The 15,347-nt window shown below is 39.3% G+C and overlaps 1 protein-coding gene across 1 annotated transcript in view; it reads right to left on the bottom strand.

Moving 5' to 3' along the window:
• The window catches only part of Cog2 (conserved oligomeric Golgi complex subunit 2), a 33,465-nt gene that overhangs the window by 15,961 nt on the left and 2,157 nt on the right, over window positions 1-15,347 (bottom strand). Inside the window, exons 2-7 of the mRNA XM_071657124.1 lie at window positions 14,625-14,858; window positions 11,383-11,498; window positions 8,756-8,951; window positions 3,739-3,915; window positions 3,050-3,168; window positions 1,772-1,892 (exon numbers count right to left, since the gene is read on the bottom strand). Of these exons, the coding sequence (XP_071513225.1) occupies window positions 1,772-1,892; window positions 3,050-3,168; window positions 3,739-3,915; window positions 8,756-8,951; window positions 11,383-11,498; window positions 14,625-14,858 (963 nt within the window). The remainder of the gene's footprint in view (window positions 1-1,771; window positions 1,893-3,049; window positions 3,169-3,738; window positions 3,916-8,755; window positions 8,952-11,382; window positions 11,499-14,624; window positions 14,859-15,347) is intronic.

Here is a 15,347-nt window from a genome sequence, read left to right as displayed (position 1 = left end):
TTAGATAAATAGATATAATAAATGAAGTGAGACTGACAAAAAGGATATATGTAAAAGAAGTGTAGAGAACAAGCAGAAGACTAAGAGCAAACTGGTGATCAAGGAGGGAGTGAATAAGATTGCTAGGGGACTGAATATGCAGGAGGGTGAAAGGCATGTATGGAATAAAGCATACTGGAACATTGTGGTTTACAGGGAACAATGTATTGTCAAAGGGCTGAACTAGGGTATATGATGCAGTCATGGGAAACCAAAAAGTGTCTATGGGGCATGCATGTGGATGGGCTCTGGTTTTGATACACTATACAATGTAGATAGAGTGCCATTCCATTCCATAGGCATCAGGAAAGGATTAAGGCAAGCAAGTACGAATATGTACATGTGTACCCTATCCATAAACAAGTCGAACAACTATGGTGACATCACACACCTCTATCACAGACCAACCTTCAATTAGAACCATTCACTCTACTCTCCTCTTAGTAGTACACATGCCTTACCCTTGATAAAAACTTACATCATCTAGCAGCTTTTCTTCCACACTATCAACCCTATCATATGCTTTCTCCAGATCCATAAATGCTACATACAAATCCAACTGTTTCTGTAAGTACTTCTCACACACATTCTTGAAATCAAGCATCTGATCCAAATATCCTCTACCACTTCTGAAAACACACTGTTCCTATCCAATCTGATGCTCTGTGCATGCCTTCACCCTCTCAATCAATACCCATCCAAACAACTTACCAGGTATACTCTCAACACACTTATACCTTTTTAGTTTGAACACTCCCCTTTATCCCCGTTGCCTTTACAGAATAGTACTATACATGCATTCTGCCAATCCTCAGCCACCTCACCATGATCCATACATACACTGAATATCCTTAGCATCCAATCAACAACATAGTCACCCCTTTTCTCAATACATTCATCTGCAATACCATAGCCTTCAGCCACCTTGCCACATTTAATCTTGTGCAAGGCTTTCACCACCTTTCTTTCTTCACCAAACCATTCTCCATGCCTCTCGCAGTTCACATACCATCCCAATTCAAACACCCTACATCTGCCATTCATGTCATCAAACACATTCAACAGTCCTGCAAAATACTCTCTCCATATCCTCACTTCATCAATACCTGTTACCACTTCCTCTTTTGTTCCCTTTACCAATGTTCCTATTTGTTCTCTGGTTTTTCGTACATTATTTATCTCCTTCCAAAACATCTTATCTACCCTAAAGTTTACAGATATCTGCTCACCCAACTCTCATTTACCCCCTTTTTCAACCCCAATCAATTTCACTCGTTCCCTGTAAGTACCACCCAGATGCCTCTCTTTTCTCTTTCACTGGCAACTTTACTTCTTTTTTCATCAGGAACTGTGAAATGCATCATTCACATCCCCTTTCTGGGCACCACATAGCACCAGACAAATCTAAGAAAATTCAATAATACAACTTTCTGTGAAATATCTGTTATTTCTTAAAGCTAAACTATCATTTGACAATGGAAAAAAGAATATTTTTCCATTTTTTGCACACTCCATCATAAAATTATTAGTGAACCATGCCTGCTGCTTATGCATTAAGGAAAATCATCAAGGACCCTAAACTGTAACAAGAAAAGGCCTCTCGGAGATAAAAATACTGACAAACCTGTTTCAATCAGATTACAAATGATACCACCTCCTTTATTCAAAGTTAGGTACTATAAGCAATGAAACATATGGAGGATTCATTTGCTATTTAATTTTGGACTCTTACTTGATGAAAGGTGGCAGGGTTTCCAGGACTGAAAATATGTGGAGTGCCAGTCTCTAAAGCTGTTACAATTTCTGGCCAGGCAGAACGTTCTAAGAAACTGTAACCTCTTACTACATCTGACCTGAAAGATAAAATAATCATAAATGCACTATGAAAGAGGGGTTGGATAACATTAACACAGAGGGAGAGAACTTCAAGCCCTATGCCCGTACTCCTCTAAGTTGCCTTGACCGAGGGATAAGGGAATAACATACTGCATACATATAAATAGGTATGTATCCTTTAGCTCTTTCCCATGAGCTTGCCTCTCCTGCCTTAGAAAGATAGTATCACGATATGAAACTATGAGGAAAAATCGTTTTGTTCCCTTTCTTCCAAATTCCAAGAGTGACATAGAGGAAGGATTTTGTTCTTTCCCTAACAAAAATATAGTTCTGAAGGTTGAGAAAACTTTTTACTCTTTGAGAGTGTTCCATAAACATCAGATATTCCTAAGAGAATATCAGGTCAGGATCACTCATACCTTCATAAAATTAGAGGAAACACTTTCACCCACTTGTTGCAGTTCATCCTCATATCTCCAAAGCATTTTGCTCAACTAAATAATATTCACTGTCAGCCAATCAGTGACTGACAACAAGTTGGCAACACTAACTCACCTGCTCTCAGTCATTCAGAGCTCACAGATCATAGTGCATCTCAGGATTGTTACAAAAGGTACAGAAAAGAGTTTTTGAAAAAGGAAGAACAGGCCAGGCAGGGCTAGAAAAACAGGAAAAGTGCTGGTGGGACACCACCCCAGAGAGGTTTTCATAACATACCCCTCTTGTCATATGCAATATGCATACCCATATGAAGGTGTGTTTAGTAAATGCTTTCAAATCAGACTATCTTTATCTATCCACCTATCTATCTACCTACATCTCTAATATCCATTCCTTTTGGGAACCTCCCCAAGGGAGTGGCCATGGCAAAAGTCTCTCCATAGCTGATAAACTGAATGACTAAAAGCATGTGGGTTGCAGTCACTGTTTGGCTGAAAACAAACTTGATATCTAAGCAAAAGGTTTTGGAGAACTGGGGAATAACTAAAGAAGGGAAGCAAAAGGAAGGAATGATCGAGATCTGGTTTTCCCTAAGGTATTTCTCATGCCTGCAGGACAGGCAAAAGATGAAAGAAAAATTTGGGCGTTTAAATTATGACAAGTTTTAATGATAACAATGTTTGGTCTTTTACAGAGTATCAATAACCAAAATGAATATATCATGAAAACCTACCCATGACCTGTAGTGACAGAAAGTAGAGGGAGACACACATTGTTGATGGCTGTCAAAGTGTTTGAGTACATGCCTGGGAGACCTCGAGGATCTGAGCGTAATGCAGATTCACTGATAACCTGCGAAATAAACATTTCATTCGTGCAGTAAGCTAACTTTGTAGTATAGCAATATGAACACAAGGAATATTTCTTTTTATCTATAATTACCACAGGACCAGTAAGTTCTTCAACAAGACTGTACTACCAATGATACAGTTCCACCAAAGGTGACTTTTCCTTTGTGGTGTAACCTCGATATGTGATAATCACTCACCCTATCTCTCATTTGCCCTCTTATTCAGCCCCTGAACCTTCCTCTTATACATTTTCCAATCATTTGCACCCCTTCCCTTTAAGTCTCACCCATTCTAATATACCACTAACAATGCTCTAATACTTAGCATTTTTTCAAAGACAAATTTTACCATACAGTCATCCAATATACTTTATGACGTCCATTTCTTATGAAGGTTATGAGAAAATATGCAGCTGTTAAACAAGATATCAGCAATTTTTTTTTATATTTATATTGTGTCTAAGTAGGAGTCACAGACAAGTATGTTTTATAAGTGCTCTCAGTGGTAAATGATGATAAATTGTCAAACTTTTACTGTACTTACATGCATATAAGATTTCATTCATACTTACATCCTCCAGCTCTTTTCTGATAAGGTCCCTTACAAGCTGGTGGGCATGATTAACACTTCCAAGGCTTGCATATGTACGCAAAGTCTGCCTAAGCATCGGTAAATCTTTATTGAAGACTCCTTCACGAAGGCCACGTTCTAAACCATGTTCCACAAACTGACATACCTCAGCAACCCTCTGAATGAAAGAAAACCAATTTCAGTACACTATCAATGCTTTATTGCTATTATATGAATGCGAAAATTCTGGGAGCCTTGAAGAATGTGTGGAAGTCGAGAACATTATCTCGGAAAGCAAAAATGGGTATGTTTGAAGGAATAGTGGTTCCAACAATGTTGTATGGTTGCGAGGCGTGAGTTATGGATAGAGTTGTGCGCTGGAGGATGGATGTGCTGGAAATGAGATGTTTGAGGACAATGTGTGGTGTGAGGTGGTTTGATCGAGTAAGTAACATAAGGGTAAGAGAAATGTGTGGAAATAAAAAGAGCGTGGTTGAGAGAGCAGAAGAGGGTGTTTTGAAATGGTTTGGGCACATGGAGAGAATGAGTGAGGAAAGATTGACCAAGAGGATATATGTGTCGGAGGTGGAGGGAACGAGGAGAAGTGGGAGACCAAATTGGAAGTGGAAAGATGGAGTGAAAAAGATTTTGTGTGATCGGGGCCTGAACATGCAGGAGGGTGAAAGGAGGGCAAGGAATAGAGTGAATTGGATCGATGTGGTATACCGGGGTTGACGTGCTGTCAGTGGATTGAATCAGGGCATGTGAAGCGTCTGGGGTAAACCATGGAAAGCTGTGTAGGTATGTATATTTGCGTGTGTGGATGTACGTATATACATGTGTATGGGGGTGGGTTGGGCCATTTCTTTCGTCTGTTTCCTTGCGCTACCTCGCAAACGTGGGAGACAGCAACAAAGAAAAAAAAAATGAATGCAGGGTATTTAAAGTGAAGGTTTGAACCACTGAGGTATACAGATATTTTTTTCATACATATTCACCACTTCCCACGTTAGCAAGGTAGCATTAAGAACAGAGGACTGAGCTTTAGAGGGAATATCCTCACTTGGCACCCTTCTCTTGTTCCTTCTTTCAGGAAAATTAAAAACAGGGAGGGAAGGATTTCCAACCCCCCGCTCTCTCCCCTTTTAGTCGCCTTCTACAACATGCAGGGAATACATGAGAAGTATTCTTTCTCTCATATCCCCAGGGATACATATATTCATTTATCTATCTATTTAATACACTCAGTCACTGTCTCCCACATTAGCAAGGTAGCGCAAGGAAACAGATGAAAGAATGGCCCAACCCACCCACATACACATGTATATACATAAATGCCCACACATGCACATAAACATATCTATACATTTCAACGTATCCATACAGACATATACATATATACACATGTACATATTCATACTTACTGCCTTCATCCATTCCCATTACCACACATGATATAGCAACACTCTTTTTATTACCACACATCTCTTGCACCCTTTCATTACTTACTTGATCAAACCACCTCACACCATATATAGTACTCAAACATTTCATTTCCAACACATCCACCCTTCTCCGCACGACCCCATCTATAGACCATGTCTCGCAACCATATGACATAGTTGGAACCTCTATTCCTTCAAACATACCCATTTTTGCTCTCCAAGATAATGTTCTAGCCTTCCACACATTCTTCAAAACTCCCAGAACCTTCGCCCCCTCCTTTATCCTGTGTCTCACTTCCGCTTCCATGGTTCCATCCACTGCTAAATCCACTCCCAGATATCTAAAACACTTCACTTCCTCCAGTTTTTCTCCATTCAAACTTACCTCCCAATTAACTTGTCCCTTAACCATACTGAACCTAATAACCTTGCTCTTATTCACATTTATTCTCACCTTTCTTCTTTTACACACTTTACCAAACTCAGTCACCTACTTCTGCAGTTTCTCACCTGCATCAGCCAACAGTGCTGTATCATAAGCAAACAACAACTGACTCACTTCTCAAGCCCTCTCATCTATAACAGACTGCATACTTGCCACTCTCTCCAAAACTCGCTTGTGTGAGGAAGTACAAGGAGAGATTGAGCGCAGAATGGAAAAAGGTGAGAGCAAATGACGTAAGGGGAGTGGGGGAAGAATGGGATGTATTTAAGGAAGCAGTGATGGCTCGAGCAACAGGTGCTTGTAGCATGAGAAAAGTGGGAGGTAGGCAGATTAGAAAGGGTAGTGACTGGTGGGATGAAGTAGTAAGATTGTTAGCAAAAGAAAAGAGAGGGTGTTTGGATGAATTTTTCAGGGAAGTAGTGCAAATGACTGGGAGATTTATAAAAGAAAGTGGCAGGAGGTTAAGAGAAAGCTGCAAAAGGTGAAAAAGAGGGCAAATGAGCGTTGGGGTTAGAGAGTATCATTATATTTTAGGGAGAATAAAAAAATGTTTTAGAAGGAGGTAAATAAAGCGCATAAGACAAGAGAACAAATGGGAACATCGGTGAAGGGGGCTAGTGGGGAGGTAATAACAAGTAGTGGTGAAGTGAGAAGATGTAGTGAGTATTTTGAAGGTCTGTTGAATGTGTTTGATGATAGAGTGGCAGATATAGGGTGTTTTGGTTGAGGTGGTGTTGGAAGTGAGAGGGTCAGGGAGAATGGTTTGGTAAACAGAGAAGAGGTAGTGAAAGCTTTGCGGAAGATGAAATCCGGCAAGGTGGCGTGTTTGGATGGTATTGCAGTGAAATTTATTAAAAAAGGGGGGTGACTGTGTTGTTGACTGGTTGGTAAGGATATTCAATGTATGTATGGTTTATGGTGAAGCGCATGAGCATTGGCAGAATGCATGCATAGTACCACTGTACGAAGGCAAAGAAAATAAAGGTGAGTGTTCAAATTACAGAGGTACACGTTTGTTGAGTATTCCTGGGAAATTATATAGGAGGGTATTGATTGAGAGGGTAAAGGCTTGTACAGAGCATTAGATTGGGGAAGAACAGTGTGGTTTTAGAAGTGGTAGAGGATGTGTGGATCAGGTGTTTGCTTTGAGGAATGTATGTGAGAAATTCTTAAAAAACAGATGGATTTGTATGTAGCATTTATGGATCTGGAGAGGCATATGATAGGGTAGATAGAGATGCTTTGTGAAAGGTATTAAGAGTATATGGTGTGGGAGGTAAGTTGCTGGAAGCAATGAAAAGTTTTTATCAAGGATGTAAGGCATGTGTGCGAGTAGGAAGAGTGGAAAGTGATTGGTTCCCAGTGAATGTCGGTTTGCGGTAGAGTTGTGTGATGTTTTCATTGTTGTTTAATTTGTTTATAGCTAAAAAAAGAATAAATAGATAAATAAATGGTAATTCATGGGTACACTAGAATCTGTCTCTCCTGAAGGAGGAATCCCCAGAGTCATACAGGGTGGATCCAAAATGTCTATTCTCAAGTACTATTTGTTGATTTTCTCCAACAAAAGCTTTCTTAAGGCTGAGATGCAGGCCATCTTCCTTACATCAAACACTCTAGCATAAAACCCAGGATGAGGCAATGTAACTAGTTATTTACTCTATTTAACTAGTACTTGACAAAAGGAAGTTTCAAGGTTCCACACCAAATACATAAATGTTCCATAACCCCTAGAGATGTCCAGAAAGTACCTAAGAGACTGAGCATAAGTATGATGCTTTTCTGGGTAAGTCTTCCAAGGGTCGATAATAAGACTATTTCTAAATCTAATAATTTCATTCTTAGCCAAGAATATAGGGTGTGACTTTATGTTAGCCCACAAGAGGTTATCATTGCAGAGAAGATTCTTGAGTCTGGATATAACATGTATTTTCACATCATTATATTATTTTTTTTATTATACTTTGTCGCTGTCTCCCGCGTTTGCGAGGTAGCGCAAGGAAACAGACGAAAGAAATGGCCCAACCCCCCCCCAATACACATGTATATACATACGTCCACACACGCAAATATACATACCTACACAGCCTTCCACGGTTTACCCCAGACGCTTCACATGCCCTGCTTCAATCCACTGACAGCACGTCAACCCTGGTATACCACATCGCTCCAACTCACTCTATTCCTTGCCCTCCTTTCACCCTCCTGCATGTTCAGGCCCCGATCACACAAAATCTTTTTCACTCCATCTTTCCACCTCCAATTTGGTCTCCCTCTTCTCCTTGTTCCCTCCACCTCCGACACATATATCCTCTTGGTCAATCTTTCCTCACTCATCCTCTCCATGTGCTCAAACCACTTCAAAACACCCTCTTCTGCTCTCTCAACCACGCTCTTTTTATTTCCACACATCTCTCTTACCCTTACGTTACTCACTCGATCAAACCACCTCACACCACACATTGTCCTCAAACATCTCATTTCCAGCACATCCATCCTCCTGCGCACAACTCTATCCATAGCCCACGCCTCGCAACCATACAACATTGTTGGAACCACTATTCCTTCAAACATACCCATTTTTGCTTTCCGAGATAATGTTCTCGACTTCCACACATTCTTCAAGGCCCCCAGGATTTTCGCCCCCTCCCCCACCCTATGATCCACTTCCGCTTCCATGGTTCCATCCGCTGCCAGATCCACTCCCAGATATCTAAAACACTTCACTTCCTCCAGTTTTTCTCCATTCAAACTCACCTCCCAATTGACTTGACCCTCAACCCTACTGTACCTAATAACCTTGCTCTTATTCACATTTACTCTTAACTTTCTTCTTCCACACACTTTTCCAAACTCAGTCACCAGCTTCTGCAGTTTCTCACATGAATCAGCCACCAGCGCTGTATCATCAGCGAACAACAACTGACTCACTTCCCAAGCTCTCTCGTCCCCAACAGACTTCATACTTGCCCCTCTTTCCAAAACTCTTGCATTTACCTCCCTAACAACCCCATCCATAAACAAATTAAACAACCATGGAGACATCACACACCCCTGCCGCAAACCTACATTTCACATCATACTTTTAGTATATATTTTAAGTAGGAAAGCTATAATATAATCCTTACTGGTTTGCAAAAGTCAAGAAGAGATGCACCCTCACAGTGAGACACTAGGAAGTTTAGGTGATTTACTTCAGCAGCTAAACGATCCACCAGATCACCTTCACCAGAGCTGCAATCTTCACTGGAATCTATATCTTCACAAATACCATCTCTTGCATCTTTTCTCCCAGATTTCAGTAAGGCCTCTAATCTCTCCAATCTGTTCACATAAATAAATGAAAGACAGTAAATTAAATGGCTATAGTTCTCTGCTAAAGCACAGCTGTGGAGTAAGTAGTACATTTCCCAACTGTGTTTACTGTCTGAAAACATACTACAAATCAAAGAGGTTGTCACTGTGGCTCCCAAACATTTGCAAATCCTATGTTCACCTGAAAATATTACCCTTTAAAATATTTTACACTGTCAGTGAGAGGTCAGCTTCAGCATGATTATCAACACCAATGAATGGAAAGGATTACTCTCTTGTCAAGGATCTTTTTGTTCCAAAAGAGTTTACATGGGTACATTAAGTACAAAGAGCCTTTCATTTCATTCACACAAGTTTAAACACTCTATATCATCCTCACTAAACATCACCCTAAATAACAAAAACAAATTCTGATTCTTCTTTGTTCAAAATGATCTGCACTATGACAGCTCATGGCATAATCTCATGCAAGTGGAATCCACTGAAAACTATTATCGTTATTACTCTTTTCATCATCAGTGGAGAGGAACAATGTGGTTTCATGAATGGTGTGGATCATGTGTTTGCCATGAAGAACTTGTATGAGAAGTACTTAGAGGAACAAAAGGATTTTTATTTGGCATTTATGAATCTGGAGAAAGAGTACGATAGGGTTGATAAGGGAAGGTGGGTCTATGGCATGGGTGCGTGATGTCACCATGGCTGTTTGATTTGTTTATGGATGGGGTACTGTGGGAGGTGAATGCATGGGTCATGGAGACAAGAGCAGGTATGTAGTCTGTTGTGGGTGGAGGCCTGGGAGCTGATTCGGTTTTGTTGATGACATGGTAATGGCAGATTTGAGTGAGATATTGTGGATGGTGGTGTCTGAGTTTGGGATAGTGTTAGAATGAAAACACAGTTACTATGTTTAGCAGTGGAAAGAAACAGATAAGCTGAAGTGTGAGGTGGATTGGAAAGAGCCTAGAGAAAATGGGGTGTATTAGATACCTGGACATAGACATGGCAGTGCACAGAGCCATGGAAGCTGAATCAGCCATAAGGTTGTGAGGGGACTAAGGTTCTGAGGGTACCAAGGAATGTGTGAAAAGAGAGGTCATTGTGAAAGGAAAGATGGGCATGTTTGTTAGTACAGTCCTGACTGTGGTGCATGGATGCATGGCATAGGCTCTACACATAAAAGTATGTATGAGGGTGACCATGCTGGAAATGAAATGCTTAGAAACAATATATATTTTTATGGGGGACAACTGAGTAAGATATGGTACGGTAAGAGATTAGAATGGTAATAAAGAATGGCTGAGAGATCTGAAGAGTATGTATTGAAATGGCGTGAATAAATGTGAGGTGAGGTGAAGTCAACAAAGGGTATATGCATCAGAAGATGTGGGGACAAGGATAGGAGACCAAATTGGTGATGGAAGGATGGACTAGAAAAGGTTTTAAGTGCTTGGATCCAAAACATGAAAGGTGTAACATATGCTCAGAATAAAGTGAATTGGAGTGTTGTGGTATGTAGGGGGAAATGAGCTGCCAGTGGACTAAACCAAAGTATATGAAGTAGTCTAGGGAAACCACAGAATGGTCTTTGGTTCCTGGTTGTACAAAGGGAGCTGTGATTTTGGTGCATTACACATGACCGCAATAGAGTGAAAGTAAGTGATTGAGGCCACTTCTCTGTCAGTTCCTGGCACTGAGGCAACCAAGTATAAATGAATCTTAGAGAATAAATATTTTCTTGTTACAGCCAGTCATTTTTTAATAATTTTTCATAACAGCAAATTCAAAAAATTGCCAGCCATATGAGTCAAAATGCAATGCTGTCAAGGTCAAGCAAGCACTGGCAATACTGCTTCCACTATTGCTAAAAACACATTCTATTGCCTCATTTTGGTCAATTTGCAGTGCTGGGAGAACCAGTGTCAACAAAATCATTCTCCATATGATCCAAAGGCAGATTATCTATATCAAGTAATTCAGGATCATCGTTTGCCTGGTCCTCTATATCTAGCTAAAAGGCACTCAGTTTCCCCTCCTAAAAACAAAAAAGAGCTGCCATTGGTATGGCTAGAGGATGACTGATTCTGAGGAAATATTAACAAATACTGTCACCTTGACTACCATCCAGGATTGATACATGGCCATGAAACAGTTGCTTTGCTTGAATCATAAAATCAGTCTAGAGGAGTTGCCTGACTTGTGCAAATTTACATCTGGACTAGTTAAGGAATCAAATGGCTCCCACAGTTTCTAAGTAGCATATCATCCACAAACATGAAAATGACGGACCCCTTTTGAGCAAGAAGGTCCTAAAAAGATTGCTAACCATCGATGATGATAAAGCTTCATTGAAGATGAATTCTCACCCACCATGAAACCACCTGCAAGCATTCTAGATAAACAGTAAACACAATGAAACATTAAGATGAAGATAAATTACCTGTTTGATATCTGTGTAAGCCTGTGCAGTAAGGCTTTTTGCTTAGTCAATGCTTGTCTTCTCTCCAGGTCCGTAGATGTTGTTGAAATAGCATCTACTAATAACTTCTCCACACTCTACGGAAAATAAATAGCACATACGACATGAAAGTAAATGTTTACCTCCATTGATATTCCAATGCATGTTTATAGTCTCTTTGCAAAGCTGCATATGCATGTGACTGAAGATTTTCAACTAATAACCCTTTCACTGCAATAGTCGTAACATCCACTGTACACTGTGTGTGTGAGATATTCTTAAACAGCCTGAAAATATATCACCATACATTGGTTATTACCACTAACTTGAACATAAATTTCCTAAAGAAATAACATACATCTTGAAGCTGGAACAGAATTAGGAACCAATTAGGGAGTGCTAATCCTTCTTGAAAGCTCAGGCTGACGTGTCTAAATGTATGCAAATGTAACCAAGATGACACCATGAAGAGGACACATTAAATGTAGTATAGATGGATGGTAATGATATATGCCATTTTGGGATACAATAAAGATATAATCATGGGGGATTCTAACTACAAAGTAATCAACTGCTAATGCCTGGGTACACTAAGGGGATGGCAGTCAATTTAGATGCTAGATTTATTCAGGGACACCTTTTTATCAATACATTGCTAAGCCTACTGAGAGTTAGAGGGATATATACACTATTAACAACTGATACCATTTTCATGTATAGTACAACCATTTCGAAACAAACTATTGGGTACAATGACCCACTTGGGAAAAGTAATCATACAGCACCTGAATTAAACAATGTGGTTCATGATGTTAGAACAAATAAATCAGAAAGGAGCCCTAACTCCATAAATGTAAGGGTGGTAACTTTCCAAAACTAAACAACTGCACCAGAAATAAAAACTGAAAAGCAGAATTCCATGGTCAAAATACATATCAGCACTGCAAAAAAATAGAGAAGGTAAGAAAAGAGAGATGTGGTTCAATTATGCTAAAAACTTTGAGAAAACCTGAATATAATATGAATAAGGTGCAGATAGCATGTCAGCCAAGCAACATCTAAAATATATGAGAGCAAAAACATAAGTACAGTAAATTGAAAGAGGAGGAAAGAAATTTCATAAATGAATACAGCAGACAGGGCAAATGATACTTTGCAGCTTTTCCATATGTTCACCTGGAACAACTTGTCAGTTGAAGAACAATTAAGCAAACCAAGAAATTCTGAGAAAAAGGCTGTTGAAACAATATAAGAAATATGTAAGAAGGTCAATGAGAAGCTCCACAGTGTAAGCACGCTGAAAGATATGTAATTCCTGACACAATAATCTTAATCTACCTTTATAAATATCCTACTGCAACTCATACAGAAGAAAACTCACTTTCTTACTCACTACCTGCCCCAAGAGTACCTTTTATGTTTATGAGGCTTCTGCAGCACTCAGGATGCTGGCCACATCTAATGGTTAGGAGCATAGGTCATGAGGTGAAATGACCTTTATATGTTTAAGTGCATGCCAATTGAGAAGTAAATGGTTGGCATCTCTGTGGTGGCTGCATTGTGAGCATAAAGGGTCTTAGGATATGATGATGAGTTTGCAGTGTTGTAGGGATGGGTGATATCCAGAGCAGACAGGAAAGTGTGATTTGAGTTTGTTTGGGGAGTGTAGCTGCTAATGGACTAGTTTAAGACGTGAGCCGGGAAGGGTACTTGTGGGTTGGAGTTTATAAGTTTATAAGACAGGTGATGCAGCAATGGTCTCAGAGGCCATTTTGAAGCTCCATAATGAGACCAAATCAAGCAATATAGCAATTTTTGGCAAATTGGTCAACCAGTTAGTCTCAAATTGGTGAGAAAAAGTCCTGCTTTGTGGGGGAAGTTACATGGGCTGTATGCCATGGCCTTAAAGGCCAATTTAACCAGTCAAGCAAATTTGGGCAAACAAGACAACCTGTATGTATGCTCAGTGAAAAATGGGTTGGTAATACCAGTTTTTTACTACCTAATGTAGCCTTTCAAATGTACCTGAGAGACCTTAGAAGGGTCTTGAGAAGCCCTTGGCAGAGCTTGGGAGTACCTGAAGCAGATCTGGGGAAGATACTGGGAAGACCAGGGGAAGATTTGATGAGGAACTGAGAAAGATTTAGGAAGGAACTAGAAAAGACTTCAGAAAGACCTTGGAAAAATCTTGTCACAACTTGTTTACATGTTTCTTTGTTACTCTTTCACTACAAGCCCTCAAATCTGGAAGTAAGTTCTTTAGGATTTTGGCAAGGTTTGAAGTTACCACATGTTGGCCTTTAAGGCCATTTTGAGGCCACCAAAGGCCACCATTTTGTTGCTGGACAATGTTATGTATCCTTCTACTTTCTGTATAATTCATATATCAATTCTTTAAACAGTCTAATTCATAAAATACCAGTCTCCAAGTATCCAATCAGTTGCATAAGGTCGTAATCATAATTTCATGTTCTCTTATCCATCCTACATTACAACACTGATAACAGTACATTACCTCAGTAAAATCACTTGTTAATCATTTCTGTTTTATTGTTGTTCTACATATGATTTCTTTTGATACATTATTACCATTTCTCTAATGATACTCCTTTTCCATTCTCAACAAAGATATATTTATCTACTTCTGACATCAACTAATTTGATAATATATGACTTTTCTAGCTTTATTTACTATTTTCTTACTTCCATATCTCTGCACCAACTCATTAATTTCACTCCAAATCATTTATCCAACTTCAGCAGAGTCTAGGCTCAATATCATTCATAATTCTTCTTCCCCAATTTTTACAACCCTTCTGTCTTTCTCTTTTGTCCTAATTCATCTTTATTTTACTTTCCTTCGTGCTGCTAGCTCCTACCTCTTCAATTTCATTACTATGTACCAGGCCTTTCGTTCCTTGAATAGGCCTTTTGTTCTTTATTTCTATCCTGAATAAGCCTTTTGTTCCTTATTTCTAACTTTTTATCTACTTTCATTCTCTAATTTATGCCTATATTCCTCACCTATACTTCTGTGGCAAGTTACATAATATTTCTAAAATTCTCATACAAATATTTAATTTTTTCATTAGATTGCCCAACCTTGTTCATATCTCTCTTTCACTCTTACAGTCTTCAGCCCCTTCACACTCCTATATTCTTTGCTTACACTTTAAAACATTAAAGTTAAGGTGCTAAGACAATAAATCTGGTATTTTTCTCACCAAGACTTCTTCCCTTAGTTGTCCCAATGGTGTCTTTAGAGCTTCAATCAGTCTATCTAGTCCTGTAAGGTTTGTTGAGAGGTTGACAAAGTCAGCATAGTCACGGTTAATAAGCTCAATCATTGCATTTCGCAGTATCTTCAGGTAAACTCCTAAATCATCCCGTAAACTCTCCAGGCCACCACTGCCAGCTGCTTGATGAACACGCACAAAGTTATCCACGGAGAAACCATCCTGAAAGTAAAGAAAATGCTTTTCATGCTGCATTCTGTTGAGCAAGTTTTTACTAGAAGGTAAAACAAAGTTAGGTTTTAATACCTTAGTTCATATTTGCCCCCTGCATTTACTGATTACCAGGATAGATTACTGATTATTCAGGATAGAAATAAAGAACAAAAGGCCTATTCAAGGAACGAAAGGCCTGGTACATAGTAATGAAATTACCATAGCATGTTGAAAATATAAACATTTTTCAAGCAAATAAATCTTTCAGTGCTACAATACATCTTCTTATCAAATTTATGATAACTGAAAAGTATAAATACTGAAAGAAAAATTACTTAAAGACAAAGCTGATAAAGGGGAATGTTCAAATTATAGAATCATAATCTTGTTAAGTAAACCTGGCAAGCTGCATGGGATAGTGGCAATTGAGAAGGAAGTGGCAAGCACAGAGCAACAGATCTGGGAGGAACAATGTGGCTTCAGTAATGGTAGTGGATG

Source organism: Panulirus ornatus, chromosome 64, assembly GCF_036320965.1.
Source record: "Panulirus ornatus isolate Po-2019 chromosome 64, ASM3632096v1, whole genome shotgun sequence".
NCBI lineage: Eukaryota > Metazoa > Arthropoda > Malacostraca > Decapoda > Palinuridae > Panulirus > Panulirus ornatus.
The sequence above is the reverse complement of the archived record's forward strand: the minus strand, read 5'-3'. Positions and strand labels throughout refer to the sequence as shown.